At 51.0% G+C, this 18,793-nt stretch overlaps 8 protein-coding genes across 8 annotated transcripts; 3 read left to right on the top strand and 5 right to left on the bottom strand.

Moving 5' to 3' along the window:
- Positions 1 to 562: 562 nt before the first annotated feature.
- Positions 563 to 1,467, bottom strand: LTR84_001213 (uncharacterized protein; the record flags this gene model as incomplete). Its single annotated transcript, XM_064844839.1, has 2 exons — positions 563 to 1,381; positions 1,438 to 1,467. 2 exons carry the CDS (start codon positions 1,465 to 1,467, stop codon positions 563 to 565), a joined length of 849 nt encoding a protein of 282 aa, XP_064712699.1.
- Positions 1,468 to 2,393: 926 nt separating this feature from the next.
- On the top strand, positions 2,394 to 4,944 carry LTR84_001212 (uncharacterized protein; the record flags this gene model as incomplete). Its single annotated transcript, XM_064844838.1, has 3 exons — positions 2,394 to 2,705; positions 2,770 to 3,156; positions 3,235 to 4,944. The coding sequence occupies 3 exons, from the start codon at positions 2,394 to 2,396 to the stop codon at positions 4,942 to 4,944; spliced, it is 2,409 nt and encodes an 802-aa protein (XP_064712698.1).
- A 516-nt stretch (positions 4,945 to 5,460) lies between these two features.
- On the top strand, positions 5,461 to 8,640 carry LTR84_001211 (uncharacterized protein; the record flags this gene model as incomplete). The annotated part of the gene is made up of 2 exons (XM_064844837.1): positions 5,461 to 5,508; positions 5,566 to 8,640. 2 exons carry the CDS (start codon positions 5,461 to 5,463, stop codon positions 8,638 to 8,640), a joined length of 3,123 nt encoding a protein of 1,040 aa, XP_064712697.1.
- A 171-nt stretch (positions 8,641 to 8,811) lies between these two features.
- On the bottom strand, positions 8,812 to 9,747 carry LTR84_001210 (uncharacterized protein; the record flags this gene model as incomplete). Its single annotated transcript, XM_064844836.1, has 1 exon — positions 8,812 to 9,747. The coding sequence occupies one exon, from the start codon at positions 9,745 to 9,747 to the stop codon at positions 8,812 to 8,814; it is 936 nt and encodes a 311-aa protein (XP_064712696.1).
- Positions 9,748 to 9,930: 183 nt separating this feature from the next.
- Positions 9,931 to 11,399, bottom strand: LTR84_001209 (uncharacterized protein; the record flags this gene model as incomplete). Its single annotated transcript, XM_064844835.1, has 2 exons — positions 9,931 to 11,327; positions 11,378 to 11,399. 2 exons carry the CDS (start codon positions 11,397 to 11,399, stop codon positions 9,931 to 9,933), a joined length of 1,419 nt encoding a protein of 472 aa, XP_064712695.1.
- Positions 11,400 to 12,298: 899 nt separating this feature from the next.
- On the top strand, positions 12,299 to 15,358 carry LTR84_001208 (uncharacterized protein; the record flags this gene model as incomplete). Its single annotated transcript, XM_064844834.1, has 3 exons — positions 12,299 to 12,629; positions 12,677 to 13,234; positions 13,629 to 15,358. The coding sequence occupies 3 exons, from the start codon at positions 12,299 to 12,301 to the stop codon at positions 15,356 to 15,358; spliced, it is 2,619 nt and encodes an 872-aa protein (XP_064712694.1).
- Positions 15,359 to 15,570: 212 nt separating this feature from the next.
- On the bottom strand, positions 15,571 to 16,521 carry LTR84_001207 (uncharacterized protein; the record flags this gene model as incomplete). The annotated part of the gene is made up of 1 exon (XM_064844833.1): positions 15,571 to 16,521. One exon carries the CDS (start codon positions 16,519 to 16,521, stop codon positions 15,571 to 15,573), a length of 951 nt encoding a protein of 316 aa, XP_064712693.1.
- Positions 16,522 to 17,272: 751 nt separating this feature from the next.
- LTR84_001206 (uncharacterized protein) lies at positions 17,273 to 18,775 on the bottom strand (the record flags this gene model as incomplete). The annotated part of the gene is made up of 1 exon (XM_064844832.1): positions 17,273 to 18,775. The coding sequence occupies one exon, from the start codon at positions 18,773 to 18,775 to the stop codon at positions 17,273 to 17,275; it is 1,503 nt and encodes a 500-aa protein (XP_064712692.1).
- Between the last annotated feature and the right edge of the window lie 18 nt (positions 18,776 to 18,793).

The following is an 18,793-nucleotide window of genomic DNA, read 5'->3' as shown; positions in this document are numbered from 1 at the left end:
CTACGACGACAGAGTTTGATATGCAGTCCGAAACTGTCAGTATTGGGGAAGTTCAAAATTACTTCATTTGGAAAGAGGGTGATGGGCTCTGAGATATCAGGATGGATATTAATCGGTGATTACCTCATTAGCTAAGAGATTACCAAGCACGCGTCCAAGGCTTCAGGGTGACGTAGCGAGGTCGTGTCTTGATCATAGCAACAGAGTGTCCCAATCTCTTCGCCTTGAGCTTGCAACTGTACCTCGTATCCGCAAGAAGCCCGATATCTTGATCATACGCACCTATCATGTCTGAGATAAATACTTCCTCCTGGGGTATCACGAAACTACGTGTTCGACACTGCCTAAACCTCGACATTCGTAGGGCCGGCAACTCGCCCACTTTCCTCCATTTGTATTGTCGACATCCGGAAAGTGCTGGGATCTTGCTTAACAAGGAGAGCTTAAATGAATGCCGAAATCCCTGTCCCCCAGACTGCTATTTCTAACCTGCAGTGTATTGAGGAACACAACGCTGAGCACTTCAAATTCTGGATCGTCTTCTCAATTTTCGATTCTTGCCTTAAAGCCACCGCTGAAACCAATCCAAGGCTTGTTTCTCCGAATCTTCCAGGCAGGCTCTTTCCTGAGGATCGTCCGGATTGCCTCTCACCGAGAACCCATGTCGTCCAGGCTTATAAACTTGGTGCACGATTTCCGGCAACTGTTTTCCAGCCTTTCTTTCTCTCTCATGGATTTCTTCAACCTGACCTTTCAGGGCAATCTTGACGCCCTCGTCTTGCAAACCCCAACCGACGGTAATTGGAACAACAACAGGAGTGAAGTCCTCTTCAAGAACCAGGTTACTTGGGTGCAGAGCGACCACCGCATCCACAAGTGGCACCTTCTTCCCGTCAAGCTCAATCATGTTGCTCTCAAGTGCGGCTCTAATCGCATATTTTCCACCCCAACACATTCCAGTGATTCCAATTTTCTGGTTCCTCGGAGTTGCTCTTCTCAGCTCCCCCAGAAAATCCATGCAGATTTTGTTCGTTGGTCCCTGTTTGTGCCTTGTCATCCACATGACCAAAGATGGTGCCGACGCCAAAAGCCCGGTGTACTTTGCAAAGGTTGACTGCTTGCCTGCATCGACTGGAATCGCCACGTCGGCAAATTTGAGCGTCATAGGGTCGCCCTTGAAGAAATCTGGTAAGTAGACTAGCCACTCCCCACTTTTCGCATACCCATCAGCGATGAGCTTGTTGTTGGGCAACGCCAGGCCAAAGATGTCGGAGTAGATGACTATGATGCCTCTTGGATTGACTCGGTTTCCGATCACATAAGTATTCAGGCCGTGGATCACTTCCTCCTTGCCCTTGGGTAGGCCTTTATGAACCGTGCCCTCAAAGAAAAGTTAGTGGACATTATTCCCGATTTTGAAACAACTAGTTATCTCACCTTGATGCATTCTTCACATCCTGGATCCATTGTGGTGGGGAATTTGGAGGATTTCGGATCCGTTGGCTGTCTGATAGCCAGAAAGAAGGCTGGAGTTTTGGCGTTTTCGACAATTAAACTGGATCAAGTTTTGAATTGAGAAGGAGGTTGTTAGGCGGAGATGGTAGATATGGTTCTATCTAGCTGTTGTTGCATTATATGGTAATTCTCACGACTGCGATGGCCATACGGTCGGCCTGAGTTCGTGCATTCTCGCCTCGCTCTCGCGCACATCTCGGCCTCCACATCTCGCGTTTGATTGGGGCCAAGCGAGGTTTTAGCCAAAGTCTCTCGTACCAGGCACCTATTTCAGTCTACTTCTATAGCCTATGCTGTATTTGGCCCGCACTGAGCATGCTCCGGATGCTTATGTAAAGCATTCAACCCCTGTGCAAATCCAGCGGCCAGAGCAGGTCGGGTTAGCGCGCACCGAAGATGGCGCCTGTTCAGACCGACACCTGGGAACCTCATCGACTTGCCCAGAGAAATACGAGTGATGACCAGTGTCCCCATGATTGGAGGCGATATCATGAAAACTAGTCACCTTGAACAGTCGTATCTGTTGTACCTGCGTCGTCATGTCACAGCTCTCGGAGACGAGCACACCGGCATCAGCCACTGCCACTGCCACCGTGCCCGAAAAATCCGCGAGAATGAGCCCCTCCGACGAGGCTCCGTTGCCCCATGATGCAAACATGGTTGCCACCAAGCCCAGGAGTTGCATTATATGTCGTAGTCGCAAGGTGCGCTGTGACAAACAATCACCATGCTCGAACTGTCGTCGAGCAAATACCCCTTGTGTCTTTCCATCAAACAACCGTCCACCGAGATGGACCCGCCGCTTAGATCGTCTCACGAATAACTTAAGCCACCACCCAAGCCAAGCCCAGGGATCTGGCTCAAATGCTCGGCCATCCATGGATGCCCAACCGGCCTTCCGTGAGCTCACCCAAAGATTGCGCAGCCTTGAAGGTCTCGTCAAAGAATTGAGTGGTCAGCTCGAGCAGGCACAGTCTGCTTTTGCCTCTGCTGAACGGACCGAGTCGTCTGAACTCAACTCTCCTGCAAGATCTGATGAGGCCAGCAGCACAAATACAAGCCATGTTGGCAGACTGCTACAATCTCACAGTGCTGACGACTCTCAGTTGCAGTTTGGCCGGCTTGTCCTTCAGGATTCGAATCGCAATCACTATGTGAGCAGCGGCTTCTGGTCTAGAGTCAATGATGAGGTTAGTACCCCTTTGTGTTCCCTCCCCTATGGTCTACATACGATAGCTCACGCGGTCATTGCAGTTGAACGGCCTGAGGGAAAGTTCGGTCGATTTGGCTGGAGAGGGTTCCGGTAGTTCAGAAGATGAAATTTCGGCTGGTCAATCACCTGCTGCCACGCGCGAACTGGAAAGGACGCCATTAGAGCGTCATGCGTTCTTGTTCCGACACAACCTGAGTACTCCGACACATGACCTACGCGAATTCCACCCGATGCCTTCCCAGATACCGTTCCTCTTAGACACATTCGCCGAGAATGTCAATTTTATGCTACAAATCGTACACGTCCCCACAGTCCGGAAGATGGTCAGAGAAATACCCAACGGCGACCTCACCCGCTTGACTCCTGCCAACCAAGCCCTGATGTTCTCTATTTACTACGCTACTGTAACCGCTATGGAAGAAGACGATGTGAGTTCAACCTTGGCCATCCCAGCTTTCATACGGCAAGACGTGTAACTCGTTTACTATGCTAATCATTTCTGACAGGTAGTGACCAACTTCGGACAATCCAAATCGGACCTCAATCTCAAGTATCGTATTGGTCTAGAGTATGCACTTGCAAAGGCGGATTTCCTCAACAACCCGGAACTCACCATCGTTCAGGCCCTTTCTGTCTTTCTCTGCCTCGTCGGTCGATACGACAGTCCGAAGTATTGTTGGATGATGGCTGGAATCGTGATCAGGATGTCCCAATTCCTTGGCCTGCAGCGGGATGGGACCAATCTGGAAGGTTTGACACCTTTTGAGATCGAGATCCGGCGAAGGGTCTGGTGGGCTGTATGCAATCTCGACTTGAAAGCCTCTGAAGACCAGGGAACCGATTTGGCCATCAAGATTGGCACATTTGATACAAAGTTTCCTCTCAACATCAACGACGCAGATATCGATGTCGATACCAAAGATATGCCAGTAGCACGCGAGGGTGTGACAGACATGACCTTTGCCTACATCTGTGCTGGCCTATGCGATGTGACGAAGCAACTCCTCGCATCCCCCGTCAGCACAGACGCAGCTGGCTTAGAACGGCAAAACCACCTGGTCAATGGAATCTATCGGACATTCGAGGAAGGCTACCTTCGTCATAGCGAGGAGGCTGGCGACATTAACTATTGGGTCTCGGTGACCATCGCGCGACTCGTCATGGCCAAATTGAGACTGATGTCATTTCTCCCCATCCTCTTCTCCGACCAAAGCGAAACCTTTTCAGATGAGCTCAGGACCAATCTCATGATATCGGCCTTAGAAATCATTGAGTACAATCACGCCCTAAATTCGGAAGAACGATGTCGGAAATGGCGCTGGATATTCCAAATCTACTCCCACTGGTATGCCATTGTGTATCTCATGATCGAGCTCTCTCGCCGCCCGTGGTCGCCCACCATTGAACGGGGATGGGTGGCCCTCCATAGCAATTGGCTACTGCCAATTAAGACCGTGTCGAACAAAAAGCTACGCATTTGGGTACCATTTCGCAGGTTGATGGCTACAGTCCGCAAGCATCGTGTGGCTGAGCTTCATCGACTAAAGTCAGACCCTGATGCAGCTGCTGGCTTGGAGCAAGCAGATAGAAATATGCCAGTGCCGACGAGTTCCGGGGTGTTGCCATCCGTGTCCACACCTGAACATTTCAGGGAACACTGGCGTCAATTGGTAGCTGTACCGAAGCAGTCAGCCTCTCATGCCGTCGCTCGCGACTCGTCAACATGCGCAGATTGCACTCATCCGTCAGGCGAGGGCCACCTCACAACTTCCGAACCAGGATATTTCGCATCTGCCACGAATTTCGATCCAATGTATTCTACATCAGACGAGCAAGCAAGAAGACAAATCCAGGCCACCAGCCATCCTAGACACCTGGAAGCAACACACTCAATACACGCGCTCAATCAACCTACGTCCTGGGAACAGGCACGACCTGGACCGTCAAACAACCCGTTCCCAGCAGTATCTTCAGAGTGGCTGAACGTGCTGCCCCTGGACGGGCCGGGCCCAGCAGCTTGGCTGTGGGACACCCCGGAACCCGATCCGACAGTCGACCCCTTCTCTGGAACTGAAGTAAACACTGACATCGAGATGGATTTGAGCGGCAATGTCAACTGGTATAGTTGGGTCGAAGCGGCGGAGGGTTGGGGTTGGGATTCGAATGCGGCTGCAAATGCGGATCCGAGTGGTGGAAATGGTCTGTCATGGTCATGAGCACTGACGAAGGTTGGCGCTGAAGGATGAAATATGTTATGATGCGAAGACGTGGTACAGTATATATTCAACAGGTTCTTTTGATCTCGATGCCAGCTTTTCATACCCCTACGAACTCCCTAATCAGACTTACTACACCTCCTACCTGTCGTTCTCCATGCCCTAATTCGCGGGATCGACGCGCTTGAATATTGATACGATCAAAATGACTTGAGATTCGTTTCGTAACATTGCTCAATGTCGTGATGCAGCATGAAAGATATAGAATGCCAGCGGAAAAAGGTATGGGGCCGCATCTCGGGGGCCTTTCTACCGAGGTGACAAGCGACGATAAGCAACTTTGTTTATTTGACTGCATCTGGCACTGACAGCTTCATCAACAACACACTATATTTCGTTGAGTTGGCCTTGTCTCACTACATGATGGTTGTGAACTGCAAAACATGTGCTCCTTCACCGATAGGCCACGTATGAGAAGTCTGCAATTCATGCAGGAGTCTTCTCCCTCGTGTCAGCATGGCCTCGACCGAACATCGAGCTGATGCGATCGATCCTAGAGCCAGTGTAAGAGACAGTTCTAATTTTCCATAGATCTCGTTTACTAACACGAGCAATACGAAGCTACGATTCTCATCCTATATCGACCCATCCACCGGAGCTAGGTTGAATAGAACCTTCACCCTGCACACCCACGATGTCGACGGAGCCCATGGTGAAGAATCCCATGTTGACCATGCGGATGATACCACCCCTCTACTTTCATACCATGCAAGATACGATGGGGAAGCATCACACCCGCGGTCCCGGTCGAGCAGGTGGATAGATCAGACCCGAGACTATGCGACCAAGACGAGGAAATTCATACTCTCAGACACTGGAAAAGCAATCTTCAAATGCGCAGTTGCATATCTCTTGGGGAGTCTGGCGACTTTCGTCCCTCCCATCAGTCAACTACTGGGGAAACAAGACTCGAAACATATGGTGGCTACTATCACTGTTTACTTTCATCCTGCAAGATCTCTCGGGAGCATGATGGATGCTTTGCTCATAGCCAGCACGGCCTTTCTGTACACGGCCGTGGTTTCGCTGTTGAGCATGACTGTCTCTGCCTTCTTCGCTGACACGGTCCATCTCATCAAAGTCGGCCATGCAATAGTGTTGATTGTCTTTGTTGGAGGCGCGCTCGGACTGGTCGGTTGGGTCAAACTGAAAATGAACGATCCGCTGGTGAATATTGGTTGTTCACTCGCCTCGCTGGCTCTGGTCACCATCCTTACCAAAGAAGGCGCCGTGCAGGCAGGCGACTACTCGGTAGAGAAGATCTTGCAGATTCTCAAGATGGTCGTCAGCGGTGTCATTGCCACAATGCTGGTCTCATTCCTGGTCTTTCCTATCTCCGCCCGTGCCAAGCTCCGCAAGAATCTCCTCGACTCTACGGACGCGCTATCTGACATGCTGGCCTTGATTACTAGTAGTTTTCTGTCCGGGGACGAATCCGAACTTGAGGACAGCGTCCTCTCCAGCGTGACTGATCGCCACAAGAAGCTCTCCGCGACCTTTGGTCAGGGCTTGAAAGAGTCAAAGTACGAACATTACTTACTTGGAACTGAACGGCAAGCATTGATCGAGACAAAGCTGGCACATTGCATTCAAAGAGTCTCGCAAAGTATTGGAGGCTTGAGGAGTGCGGCGGCCATGCAGTTCGTTGTTGTCAAGGAGCCCCCTTTCGGTACCGGGACGCGGTCGGCCAATATGGCCGGCTATTCCCCTGCTGTCTTCAATACCTTCTCCACCGCAGGAAGCAACGTCAATGACCAGAGTGTGCTGGACTACTTTGACCTCAATACGCCCGTCGATGAAATTCCTGCAGAGCGTCCTCCTCATGACCAAAAGCCTTACCGTACCCCTGCCCAGATATTTGAGCTTTTTATCCAAAATCTTGGGCCGTCCATGAGATCTCTTGCATTTACACTGAAGGAGATTTTAGACGATTTCCCTTTTGACGCCTCCAACCACTATGCAGTGGTGACGAACCCAAAGTTCAAGGTCAGCCTCGATCGTGCACTGGATCTGTACAAGAGTACTCGGAAAGAGTCCCTTGGCATCATCTATGGACAGAAGGATATGGACAGAGCCCGCCCGCTTCCCATACAAGCCGACTGGGAAGATGCTGCGGCCTGTTGCGGCCATTTCTCCTTCTCTCTTGTTCAAGTCGCCGAGTCCATCAGGGACTATTTGCTGATACTGGACGAACTGCAGCTTGAAGTCGATGAGAATCCCGTGGGAAGAACTTGGACCTGGTTGAAGTTTTGGCAACCCGCCCATGAAGTGTCACATCTCGATGGCCTCGATCCCGACTTTGTCGAGATACTTGACAGGGCCAATGACCTCAATCTTCAGATCAACGCCGCTTCGCTCAAGGTCCCCAACATGTACGCCCAACCGGTATGGCCTGAGCGATCCAGATTCAAGCAAAAGTTGTTTCAAATTTTCTACGACGCGGCCTTCTTCTTCCGCCGGGACGATATCAAATTCGCAATCAAAGTCGGACTGGGAGCCATGCTATATGCCTCGATAAGCTTCATACCTGCCACCCGGCCATTCTACTCCCACTGGCGTGGAGAATGGGGTTTAGTGACGTACATGTTGGTGTGCAGCATGACGATAGGAGCGTCAAATACCACTGGCTATTCTCGCATCCTCGGAACATGTCTAGGCGCTGTACTCGCCATCGCTGCATGGGAGATATCCCAGGGTGACCCGTTCGCCATGGCGTTCTTTGGCTTCTGCATGGCATACTGGACGGCATACATCATCATCGGGAAGGGCAAAGGGCCCATGGGCCGCTTCATCATGCTCACCTACAACTTGAGCGCGTTATACGCCTACAGCATCAGCGCGCTCGACGACGATGACGACGGCGATGAAGAAGACTCCAAGAACAACCCTCTGATATTTTCTATCGCCGGACACCGGGTCGCCGCCGTGATATCGGGCTGTCTGTGGGGCCTGATCATCACGCGAGTCGTGTGGCCCAGCTCGGCGCGCCAGAAACTGAAAGATGGCATCTCGCTGCTCTGGCTGCGCATGGGACTCATCTGGAAGCGCGACCCCTTGTCGACACTCACCGGCGAGATCTCTACACACCGATACATGCACCTGCGCGAGGAATTCTCTCTGCAGCGCTTCCTCTCGTCGCTGCAAGGGCTGGCGGACGCGTCGAAATCCGAGTTCGAACTGCGCCGGCCGTTTCCCCACGCCACGTACGCGCGCATCCTGCGCTCGACCGAGGAGCTCCTGGGCGCCTTCCACGCCATGAACGAGGTGATCCTCGTCGATCCGCGCGCCACCCCGGGCGAAGAACACCTCTTGCGTGCCACCGCCCAGGAGCGTGCCCAGCTCTGCGGCCGCATCAGCCATCTCTTCAATGTGCTCGCCTCGTCCATGAAGCTCGAGTACGCCATTTCCGGTGACGCGTTGCCGAATATCGAACATACCCGCGACAGATTGCTGGCCAAGGTCTTTGCGTACAGGCGCAGTGATGCAGCCGAGCAGAAGACTACTGACGAGGATTATAGTCTGCTGTATACTTATGCCCTTGTTACGGGGCAGTTGAGTCTGGGGATCCAACGGGTGCTCGCTGATGTGGAGGAGTTGTTTGGGGTCCTGGATGAGGAGGCGTTACGCTTGGATTGATCACTGTGGGTTCGTGAGGCTAGGGTGAGCTTGAGGACATGAGGAGTAGATAAAAATCAAAAAGCGAGCCTAAAATATGATATGTGATTGATAGATATCACTGTATATTTACACTATAGGCGAACGTTCTGGTTCATTCGGGTCTATACATCGTCATCCACGAGGCTAAACTTAACCCTGGTGCTTATAGTACTTTCTCCAGTCATGCACGTCCTTATACCCAAGCACATCTCGGATCTTCTTGTTCGACAGCGGAGCTTCCCATTCTTCGAGTTTTCTTGTGATTGGTGTGTCGGGACATGTCGTCTTGAGAAATTCCTCTGTCGGGATACTGGTGGTGATCGTATCGTTCGTGGCGTTAAATGCCTGAAACCCCAAGCCATTCTTTGCGACGCACAGATCGCAAATCTGACCCAGGTCGCGTGCGTCGATGTAGCTCCATGCATTGCGCTTTCGGGTCTCAGGCTGTCCAACGTGCCGTGGGAAATCTCTCTCGTACTCGTGCGGCTCGATAACGTTGCCGATGATGAGAGCGTAGATGTCCACTCCGAAGCGGCGGGCGAAGGTGCGCCCAATGCGTTCACCGGCGAGCTTGCTGCATGCGTACGTATCCATCGGGTTGCGGTCGTAGGTATCTTCGTCGAGTGGGAAGGAGTGGTAGTCATCGTCCCCTTGGCTGAAACAGACTCCGTAGGTGGTTTCGCTGCTGGCGATGACGATCTTCTTCACGCCCAGCTTGCACGCAGATTCGATCACATTGTAGGTGCTCATCACGTTGCCACGGAAGGTCTCACTGTCTGGCACGATCATGTTACGTGCGTATGCAGCGAAATGAATTACTGCATCTGGTGGCCCGGGGTGTTTAGGAAGGGCGTATTCGTCCATAGAGAACAACGACGACAGGGCATTGAATGTTTGGGCGCCATCTGTCAAGTCTGTTTTCATGGTGTAAACCGTCTTTCCTTCTGGAATATGGTCCTTAGGGAAGTCGATCAGATCTAAATTGAGGACCTGATGTCCCTTCTCCAACAGGTAGGGAATGCAGTGTCGTCCGGCCTTGCCAGAGCCACCGGTGAAGACAATGCGTTTGCCGATAGCGGATGCCATGATGAATATTGGTATCTGCGAAAGATTTGAAGAATATTTCAAGTCTGTACAAATATTGATTTGGTGGAAGGATAAAATAACCAACAGGCTATTTCGTGGGAATGATGACATGGTGATGTCGGAGTATGACCGACGATCAAACCATGCAGGGTCCCCACGACCGAAATAGGAAGCTCGGTTGGCTCAAAACACGGCACTTTTCTTTCGTTGAAGTTTGTTTGCATCGTGGTCACTTCTGCGTCGAAAATTGAAAATGCTCGACTTTTGCTTCAATGCCTGTTGTTGAGGATGGGGACTGAGGAAACTGGACTGAGACGCGGCGCCCGACATGTATGGTCCAGGGGGTCCAGAAGGCCCACCCCAAGAATTGGGAAACGAAGCTTGAGGGCTGAGTACCTGTTGTGATTGCTGATAAGCAGATTGTCTGGAGTCTGAATGATGTCTTTGCTGTCTAGGGTCCCGAGGAACTCGAGGGGGAATGGCAGGGCGAGCAGAAGCGTCTTCCTGGCCATAGAGCATCCTCAGTCGCTCCGTCTCTGCATCAATCTGGGCTCGTCGCCGTCTCTGCTGTTCTTGTTCTTCGGCAGCGAGCAGTTTCTTTGTCTTGCGCTCTTCTTCCTCTTCTCTTCGTCTCAGTAAGCGTTCCTCCTCTTCTGCTTGTCTCTTCAACCGAGCAGTCTCGGCATCAATTTCCCACTGACTCCGAGGATCAGTTGGAGGGACCCGAGGGTTACGAGCCATGCTATTTGATGGGGGAGAACCCGGCAAGGGCCGAGATGAGTCGGTTAGAATGGCAGGCCCTGATGTAGGGCTGGCTGGGTTCGATCTCCGCCCGGTTGTGGTGAGGTTGAAAGTCTCCTTGAGCGAGCCAAAGTATACATCTCGAATAACCATGGCACTCAGCAGTAAGACAACCTCGAATCCTTTTGTGTCCTCGATGTCCACCCTTTGTAGATTGGGTTCATACAGCGTGAGCTCCTTCAAGCCTTTCAAGATGGAGACAGTAATATCGGGTTCTTTGTGCTTCGTTTTACCATCAATATCAGTACTCTTCCCGGAGAGAAAACAGGCGAGATCCTTGGAGAATTTCCCATCCTTCTTCCATCTGAATCCTATTTTGGGGGTAACTTCTGAAGCGGTAGGATCGTGCTGACTTCGGTCGAGAGCGGAAGCCGATGGGGCCCGGAAAGTCTGCTGTGGCATTTCGAACTCCCATGATGCTGCAGAGGTGAAACCCGCGGGCTTGTGTCTTACGGTGATTTGTTGGTCGGGATTGTAGAGTTGAATTGAGAATTGGGAAGGGAGAATAGGTTCGGGAGGAGGAGGTACGGTACCGTTGGCTCTGGCTTGTTCGGAAAGAGAGGGAGGTTGAGTCCATTCTGGTATGAGTAGAACCTCAGCGAAGAGGACTTCAGTACTGAAAGCGTCATAGAGGGCGGCAGCATATCGGTTTTTGGAGGCATGTTGTTCAGGATCTAGATGACGGAGAGTGTACGAAGGTTCGAACTCTGAACCATACTGAGAGTAGAGGAAGGTGGATAACTGCTTGGGTTTGTCCTTGGAGGGTTTGAGAACGAAAGCTGGCCGAGTCAGTCAATTAGTGTCAAGTGAACTCGAAGGGATCACCTACTGGGGAGGTTTTCGTCAAGCATCGTGATATGGGGTTATGGGTCCTGTGCCTGGTCAAGATACCAGTTCATGGAGACAACAAGTCTGATATGAAGAAGCGAAAGACATAAAACAAATCCAATAAGGCCTGCTTCTGAATTGGAGTCTGTCCCAGTCTTACACAGCCACGAATCTGAGGAGTCGAGTGCGTCGAGTGCATAAGGCAACGTGATTCAATGGTGATTCGGGAAACGACTGCGCGAAGAGTCCTGTTGCAGACACAGCCTCGCGTGGTCCTCGTAAGGACCCAAGTGGACGCCCTCGGCGCATGAAGGGTGCCTGGAGTTTAGAGGGGCTTCGCGGACCACTGCAGGCGTCCCGCGCGGCAGTGACGGGGTCACAGGGGCCAAATGGTTCTCCCCCCGCGCCTAAGCCAAGCCCCCAACGCCTGATCGGGCGCCTTTGTTACGCGTCGTAGAAACGCTGACGAGTCACTGCGAATGGGCAGAAGTTCCGACGGATGGATTTGTGACTTACGATGATAGTAACCAAGGACCGATTGCGAAATCCTCTCCATCATTGTTGTATGAACGCCTAGAGGCCATGCATGATTATCGATCGGATCTGGCGACAAGCAGCGATGTCGATCGCTTCTTGAACTCAATAAGCTTCAAGCTCAACCTGGAAGGCTGTGCTTTGCAGCACAAAATGGCGAGATTTACTGACTAAATCGGTGCCCATCTACGCGTCGAGTTTCGTGCCGCTTTTGACAATACCAGTCGCGTCAAGTTTCAATTTTCTTCTCACCTTCTTGGAATATGACGTGTTCAGCAACTTGTTTTCAAACCTTGCAATAAGGTCGCAAGAGGGTTTCGAAGCGAAACATCATCTCTCTATACGCCTCCGGTGGCGTACCTTGACCTGATACCTAAGCCAACAGAACATGTCTTCTCTGGAAGATGCAAAAACTCTGAAGAAGGAACTTGATCCTCATGCAAAGCCTCCTGAGTCTATGAAAAGACTCTTCAAATTTTGGCGAAAGGCTTCAGATCTTGACCTTGAGCATAGCTCTAAACATCTAGTATCTGACGTCTTTCTGGGGAACGCTCAGGTAGATCTGTCAGCTACACGTGTCAAAACGGTTGACAATGTACCCGTGAACTATGAACAGATAATGCAGAGGTTCTGCGCATCTATTCCCGTGGACTTGTATTCACACCATGCTAGCGTTCAGCAACTTCCAAAGGCTGCTTTTGAGGTTTCTTGTATGCCTGGTATGAGCGCCCTTTGGTCGTGTATGTCCTCTATCTGACCACTGAAGGCCTCTACTTATTCCCATCACTTCTTCCACCACCTGTTCAAATCGCCTTGTTGGAAAAGCTTCTTCATCGTGATCTATCGAATCCTGCTCATAAGACCAACTTTGACCTTCATCATATCATTCCAAGCGGGTATCGAGACCCTCCCGTCTCGTTCTTCAGTCAGGCGCAAGATTCTGTGCTCTTTCCTAAAGATCCCATGATTCACAAGCCCCTGACATTGAGACAAATGCTCGACAGTAAGTTACGTTGGGTCACTCTGGGAGGGCAATACGACTGGACGCATAAAGTCTACCCTTCTGAAACCCCGCCGGCATTCCCTGTGGACATAGCGTCTCTGATGAATGGGTTATTTCCTGATGTCAGTCCAGAAGCTGCAATAGTCAACTTCTATAGTCCTGGAGACACACTCAGTGTACATCGCGATGTAAGTGAGGACTGCACAAACAGTCTGATAAGTGTAAGCATCGGCTGCGATGCGTTATTTATCGCAGGAAACGATGATGGAAGTCATACATGCACTATCAGGTTGAAGTCTGGAGATGTACTCCTTATGTCAGGTGAGTCAAGATACGCCTGGCATGCTGTTCCAAAGATTCTTTCTGGCACCTGTCCTTTTTGGTTACAAGATTGGCCCGGAAATTCCCCCAGCAGTCAATATCAGGCTTGGCGGGGGTGGATGAACAACAAACGAATTAATCTCAACGTACGACAAATGACAAATCATGATCCCATCTGAAGGAGACCGTCATTCGAATGGAGATAGGTGAACCCATTGAGCCGGCCTCGGCCAGTTGCCAAACTATGTCAAAAAAGGCAGCTCCGAAGATAGGTGACGCTCCTGGAGATGTGCGCTCTCCAACAGGTCTCCAAGTCTGTAGTCGATATTTCTCCGCAAAGATATCACGACTGACATCCGTGTCTTTCTTGCTCTCCGTCCCGATCGATTACCAGATCGAGTACCAGTATCACAAGTGCACGGCAGGAAAATGGCAACGGACTGGCAGTCTCGAGCAAAGGCGAAACGCGAAGCCATACTGGCTTCCATCCAAGAGAAGTGGCTTCTGAAATCAATCCCTTCAGTAGAGGAGCAAAAGGATGTCACAGGCGCATACATCCAACAATTCCTGAGCTCAGAAGAAGTTGAGATCACCGAAACAGACTCGTTTGGCATTGCTGAGAAGGTGGCCGCCGGAGCATGGACTGCTGTTGCCGTCACCGAAGCGTTTTGTCATCGAGCCTCATTAGCCCATCAGATACTCAACTGTCTCCATGAGACCTTCTTCGATGCAGCACTAGCATCGGCGAAGAAACTTGACGAGTACTTCGCCGAGCACAAGAAAACAATCGGTCCGCTACATGGAGTACCTGTATCGCTCAAAGATCAGTTCCATGTTGAGAACGTTGAGACTACCATGGGATATGTTGGTTGGATTGGCACCTTTGAAGGTGTTGCGGACGACCCACGCAAAGGCAAGTTTGAGAGCGAAATGGTCAGAGAATTAAGGGCATTGGGTGCGGTACTCTACTGTAAGACCAGTGTTCCGCATACCTTGATGAGTGGTGAGACAGTCAACAACATCATTGGGTATACGTGGAACCCCAAGAATCGACACTTGACATCTGGAGGAAGTTCTGGTGGAGAAGGGGCGCTGATCGGATTGAGAGGGTCTCCAGGAGGATTCGGTACCGACATTGGCGGGTCAATTCGCATTCCTGCAGCGTTCAATGGCCTGTACGGCATCCGCCCAACATCTGGAAGATTGCCATATGAAGGTATGGCGAATAGCATGGATGGCCAGAACAGCATCCTCTCCGTTGTTGGTCCTCTCGCCACGACGGCTCGCTCAGTCAAACTCCTAACAAAGGCGGTTCTTTCACAAGAGCCCTGGCTACACGACCCGCTCGTCGTCGACCTCCCATGGCGAGACAGCCAAGAGCAAGCAATCTTAGACATTGTCAAGTCCACCGGATCCTCTTCTACCGGCCAGTTGAGCTTCGGCGTGATGAAGTCCGACGGCATTGTCACGCCGCAACCACCCGTGTCGCGCGCCATCGAAATGGTGGCCTCCTTGCTCTCGAAAGCCGGCCACAAGATCATCGAGTGGAAGCCTCCATCCCACGAACGCCTTCTGGCTATCTCCTTCAAAACCTGGATGTACGACGGCGGCAAAGACGTGCACTCGGCCTTCGGGCTATCCGGGGAAGATGTGGCCGTACAAATCAGCGGCGTCTACGGGCCCAACGCACGGGAAGAGTTCACGGCGTCCGCCATCGCCGCCAACAACGTCGCGAAGCGGAAATTCCAAAAGGAATACCTTGACTACTGGAACAGCACGGCCCAAGTGACCGGAACCGACCGCCCCGTTGACGGCATCATCGGTGCCCTCGCGCCTTATCCAGCGGCCCGCCGGGAGAAATATAATTACTACGGCTATAGCGTGTGGGTCAACGGCCTGGATTACACCAGTGTTGTAGTGCCCGTGACAACGGCGGACAAGACCAAAGACGTGTATGCTGAGAACTTCAAGCCACTAAACGAGCAGGACAAGAAGGTCTTCGACGACTATGATGCCGAGTTGTACGATGGTGCACATGTGAGTCTGCAGATTGTAGGGAGACGGTATACTGAGGAGAAGATGCTGGCGATTGCGGAATACGTGGGTCAATTGGTGGGGAAATAGGCTTGTGTAGGCAGGAAGGTGACTCGTTCACAGGATAAGGCATGTGAGGGAATGCGGCTGATCAATTTTTGTCATCGAACATCCCACGTCCGCTGTGAAACCGCAACGGCGCTAATATACAACTGAATACCTGTTTTCCTATGACTTCAAATGACACCAAATCCCAGGCCTGTATGCAGACCGAGCCAAAATCCTCACCAGACGAGGTTCAATCAATCGACCTTCCTCTTCAAATTGCCCAGGTCTATATCCTCAAGATTATTCCACAACTCCACACCCACCAACTCCTTGAGCCTGGCCGCCTCGTTCGCCATTTCCTCTTCATACGCGAGTTGATGCTGGGGATTCTTGCGCTTTCCACTGCCATTACCTTTCTTTTTGATGATGGCTTCTTTCTTCGCTGAATCGATCTTCATGGCGGTCTTTTCGTCGGTAAATATCCCGTGTAGGATCTGGTCGAAGCTGACATTCTCGTTTGATGTGGACTGAAATACCTTCTCTTCATTCTTTTCTCGTTGCGGCGTTGCTTGAATCGTGGTCGGGGGCGTTACTTCTGGACTAGATGAGATGGTGACAGTTGTTCCAGCCGTGGTCTTTGGCTGAGCTGGTTTCTCCACTTGATCCTTGACTTCGGGAGGGTATCGACATTGGCTGGGATACACGCAGTTTTCACACCCACTTCCACTCCCACCGCCGCGGCCCAGTCGAGAACTCTTGAGGATCTTCGCCGCCTTCTTCTTCCACTCGCCCCATTCCCGCCACGCGACATAGTCGAATTCACTGGTGCAGCTTTGCCTTTTCTTTTTCTTACGCAGATTCGGCTGGTTCGCCTCGCCGGAACAGTAATAGTGTCCATCAACGAGACAGCGACGGGTGACGCCGAGTGGGTACCGCGAATGGCAGAGGTGGCAGACCCAGATCCATGCTAAGGGTTGATCTGGAGTAGGTGGCAGAGACATGCGGGTATTGTCGGAATGTATGGATGAGTTCTCATCCAGAGCTTTTGTGTGATCATAGGGTGTGGATGAGGTGACCGCCATGGATTCAGGGATATATGTCGGTGTACGTGGAGATCGAAGGCCCTGATCGCCGCTGAAGCTGGTATATGCTGATGAATCCGATGGCGGGCATATTGCCAGGAAACCTGGTCGTGCTGAGAGCATTTACCGAGGGAAGTGAGGGATCTGCGGACGGAATGATCTCTGGCTTTCGCATGGCGGAGAAACTGATTTCAGTGTTGGCGTGGAAAGGTGGTTATGAAGAGCCGGCAGGCGTTTGCAGATATCCAGACCCATTGTCCCGGTTGTAACAATGACTTATCTGTAGTCATTTCCTGGACTTTGGAAGTGTTACTCTCTGGTATCCTTTGTTGCTGAGGATAAGTCATGCGGCCCAATATTATCTGTGAGCGTGATGTAAAACAAAGGAAATGATGTTCTTTCGAGGTCCTTCTTTAGGTATTGATCCGTGCACAGACGAGGGATGTACTATTTTTGACACCTTTGTTTTGAGGAAGCAAGCAACTTGAAGCTGAAAGTCCCTCTGAGACGTGTGAAGTAGTAGCGGCATCGGGCATGAGAAAATCCGTGAGGATTGCTGAAATAGTCGCTAGGGAGCGACTCGTGATGTGATAAACAATGATTTGCCCAAGTTGAAGAGGGCGATAGGCTGGATTATGGACCCTCACGTGAACATTCATTGTAGTATCCCAACACCATAAGACGAGATCACTTACCTCGCATAGACTAGATATAATAGCCAAAACATCGAAGCATAGACTTGCTAGGGAGCGTAGAGATATTTTGATAGAAGAGAGTTCAAGCTCACGATTGACTCGGCCAAATATCCAGGGACGCAGAACAAGTTCTAATTATAGCATAAAAATGCCATGTTCCTTTTTAGAATGCAGGCCCATCAAAGTACGCCGACAAGGTGGCCGATAATAGCTTGCTTATCCTTTACCCATATCTCAAGGTAGCCAGACTTGCTATTTGTTGGTCTCACCATAAAAATATCTGACCAGCTACCGTGAATCTGGTACGGCATGTTATCAGCGCGGGACTGACCAGTCAAGCTAGTTTCGTTATAAATCTCGACGCAGTCCTCGGATGTGAAACTCTGTTCCGGACCAAAGCTGTCGGAGATAGATTGGAATGGAGGATAAGTTTGGTAACGGATGTTCAGTGGCAGCACAACAAGGCTAATAATAATGCCAATCAGGAGCGTCACGACGGCGCCTACCTTTTGGCGACGTGTAACTACATGACCAGGTTGAAAAATCCGCTTCCAGACAGGCTCCGATGGTGCTGCGGACGGAACCTCTTCAGAATCCGTGCGGCGCGAATCTGAAGCTGCAGACTGTGTCCTTAAATTTTCGGCTTTGTCCAGACGTCTCCGCTTAGGCAGTAGTCGTTTAAGTTCTTTTCGAAAAGGTATTGGCAGGTAAATGATCACAAGAGTCGTCAAACCAAAAACAACCAGGCCAGTATATGCCTCGACAGCGCCCAGCGTACTGGTGATGAGCAAGTCAACGTCAGCCTCGGTAGTGTTTCGACCATCACAACCGCCCACACTGCTATGGAACCAGCATGCCTGCGATGCCCAACCACGAGGATGTTTATCGACAGGTCTCCAGGAGCTGATTGTCGGGCAGTTACCTGCTGTTACTTTCCAGGTACCATAATGAGTAAAATTTCCAGTGTTTTCGCCCCAGGTGAGGCCTGCATTGATTTTGAAGGCTATAATCGCGAGAAACACATAGACAATAATAAAATCCGCAACCGCAACAAGCAATGGCAGACCCGCCAATTGGACTGCTATAGTCATGTTCGACAAAAGCAGTAGTACAAGTGGTGAGGAGGCTGGCGCCTGGCGTCTGGTGAGAGCATTGCGATAGATAGGAACAACTGCCACAGATCGTATGGTGTTGATCACGAGGGCTCCAATGGTACCATACTGACTCCACTTTGAGACCGCGCGTGGTGTTTGACCACCCCTGCGTTCTTGTTCGACAATCTCGCGCTGTTGAAGTGAAGAAGTATCTTTTGGCTGCGTGAAATGCGTGACCTCTTTTGCCGGTGAGATGAGGAGTTCGCCAGTAACAAGTCTCGTTATGATGTCCCCAGAAGCGGTGGTATACGTTTTTTGATTTGCTGCAGTTTGCCGAGTTTTTTTAGACGGTGCACGATTGTCTGTCGGCCTGTGTACGTGTTCGATTTTTTGTTTGTCTGCTTTCTTGGAGAAGTAGAGACTACTTGCAGCAATCACAATGGACAGGGTATAACTGATGAGCATCCACGGCCACGGAGTTGGAAGCTGGTTGGCAGCATAGACGATGGAGACATTGCTGACATGTTGGCCCATATACACACCGTGCACAAGAATTCCCGAAGCTTCGAAAGGAGATTGGGTGGCCATGATGTATCACTATTTCCA

This window comes from Exophiala bonariae (genome assembly GCF_035927105.1).
Source record: "Exophiala bonariae strain CCFEE 5792 chromosome Unknown scaffold_1, whole genome shotgun sequence".
Taxonomy (NCBI): domain Eukaryota; kingdom Fungi; phylum Ascomycota; class Eurotiomycetes; order Chaetothyriales; family Herpotrichiellaceae; genus Exophiala; species Exophiala bonariae.
Note: the sequence above shows the minus strand (reverse complement) of the source record. Positions and strands in the feature narration are given on the sequence as shown.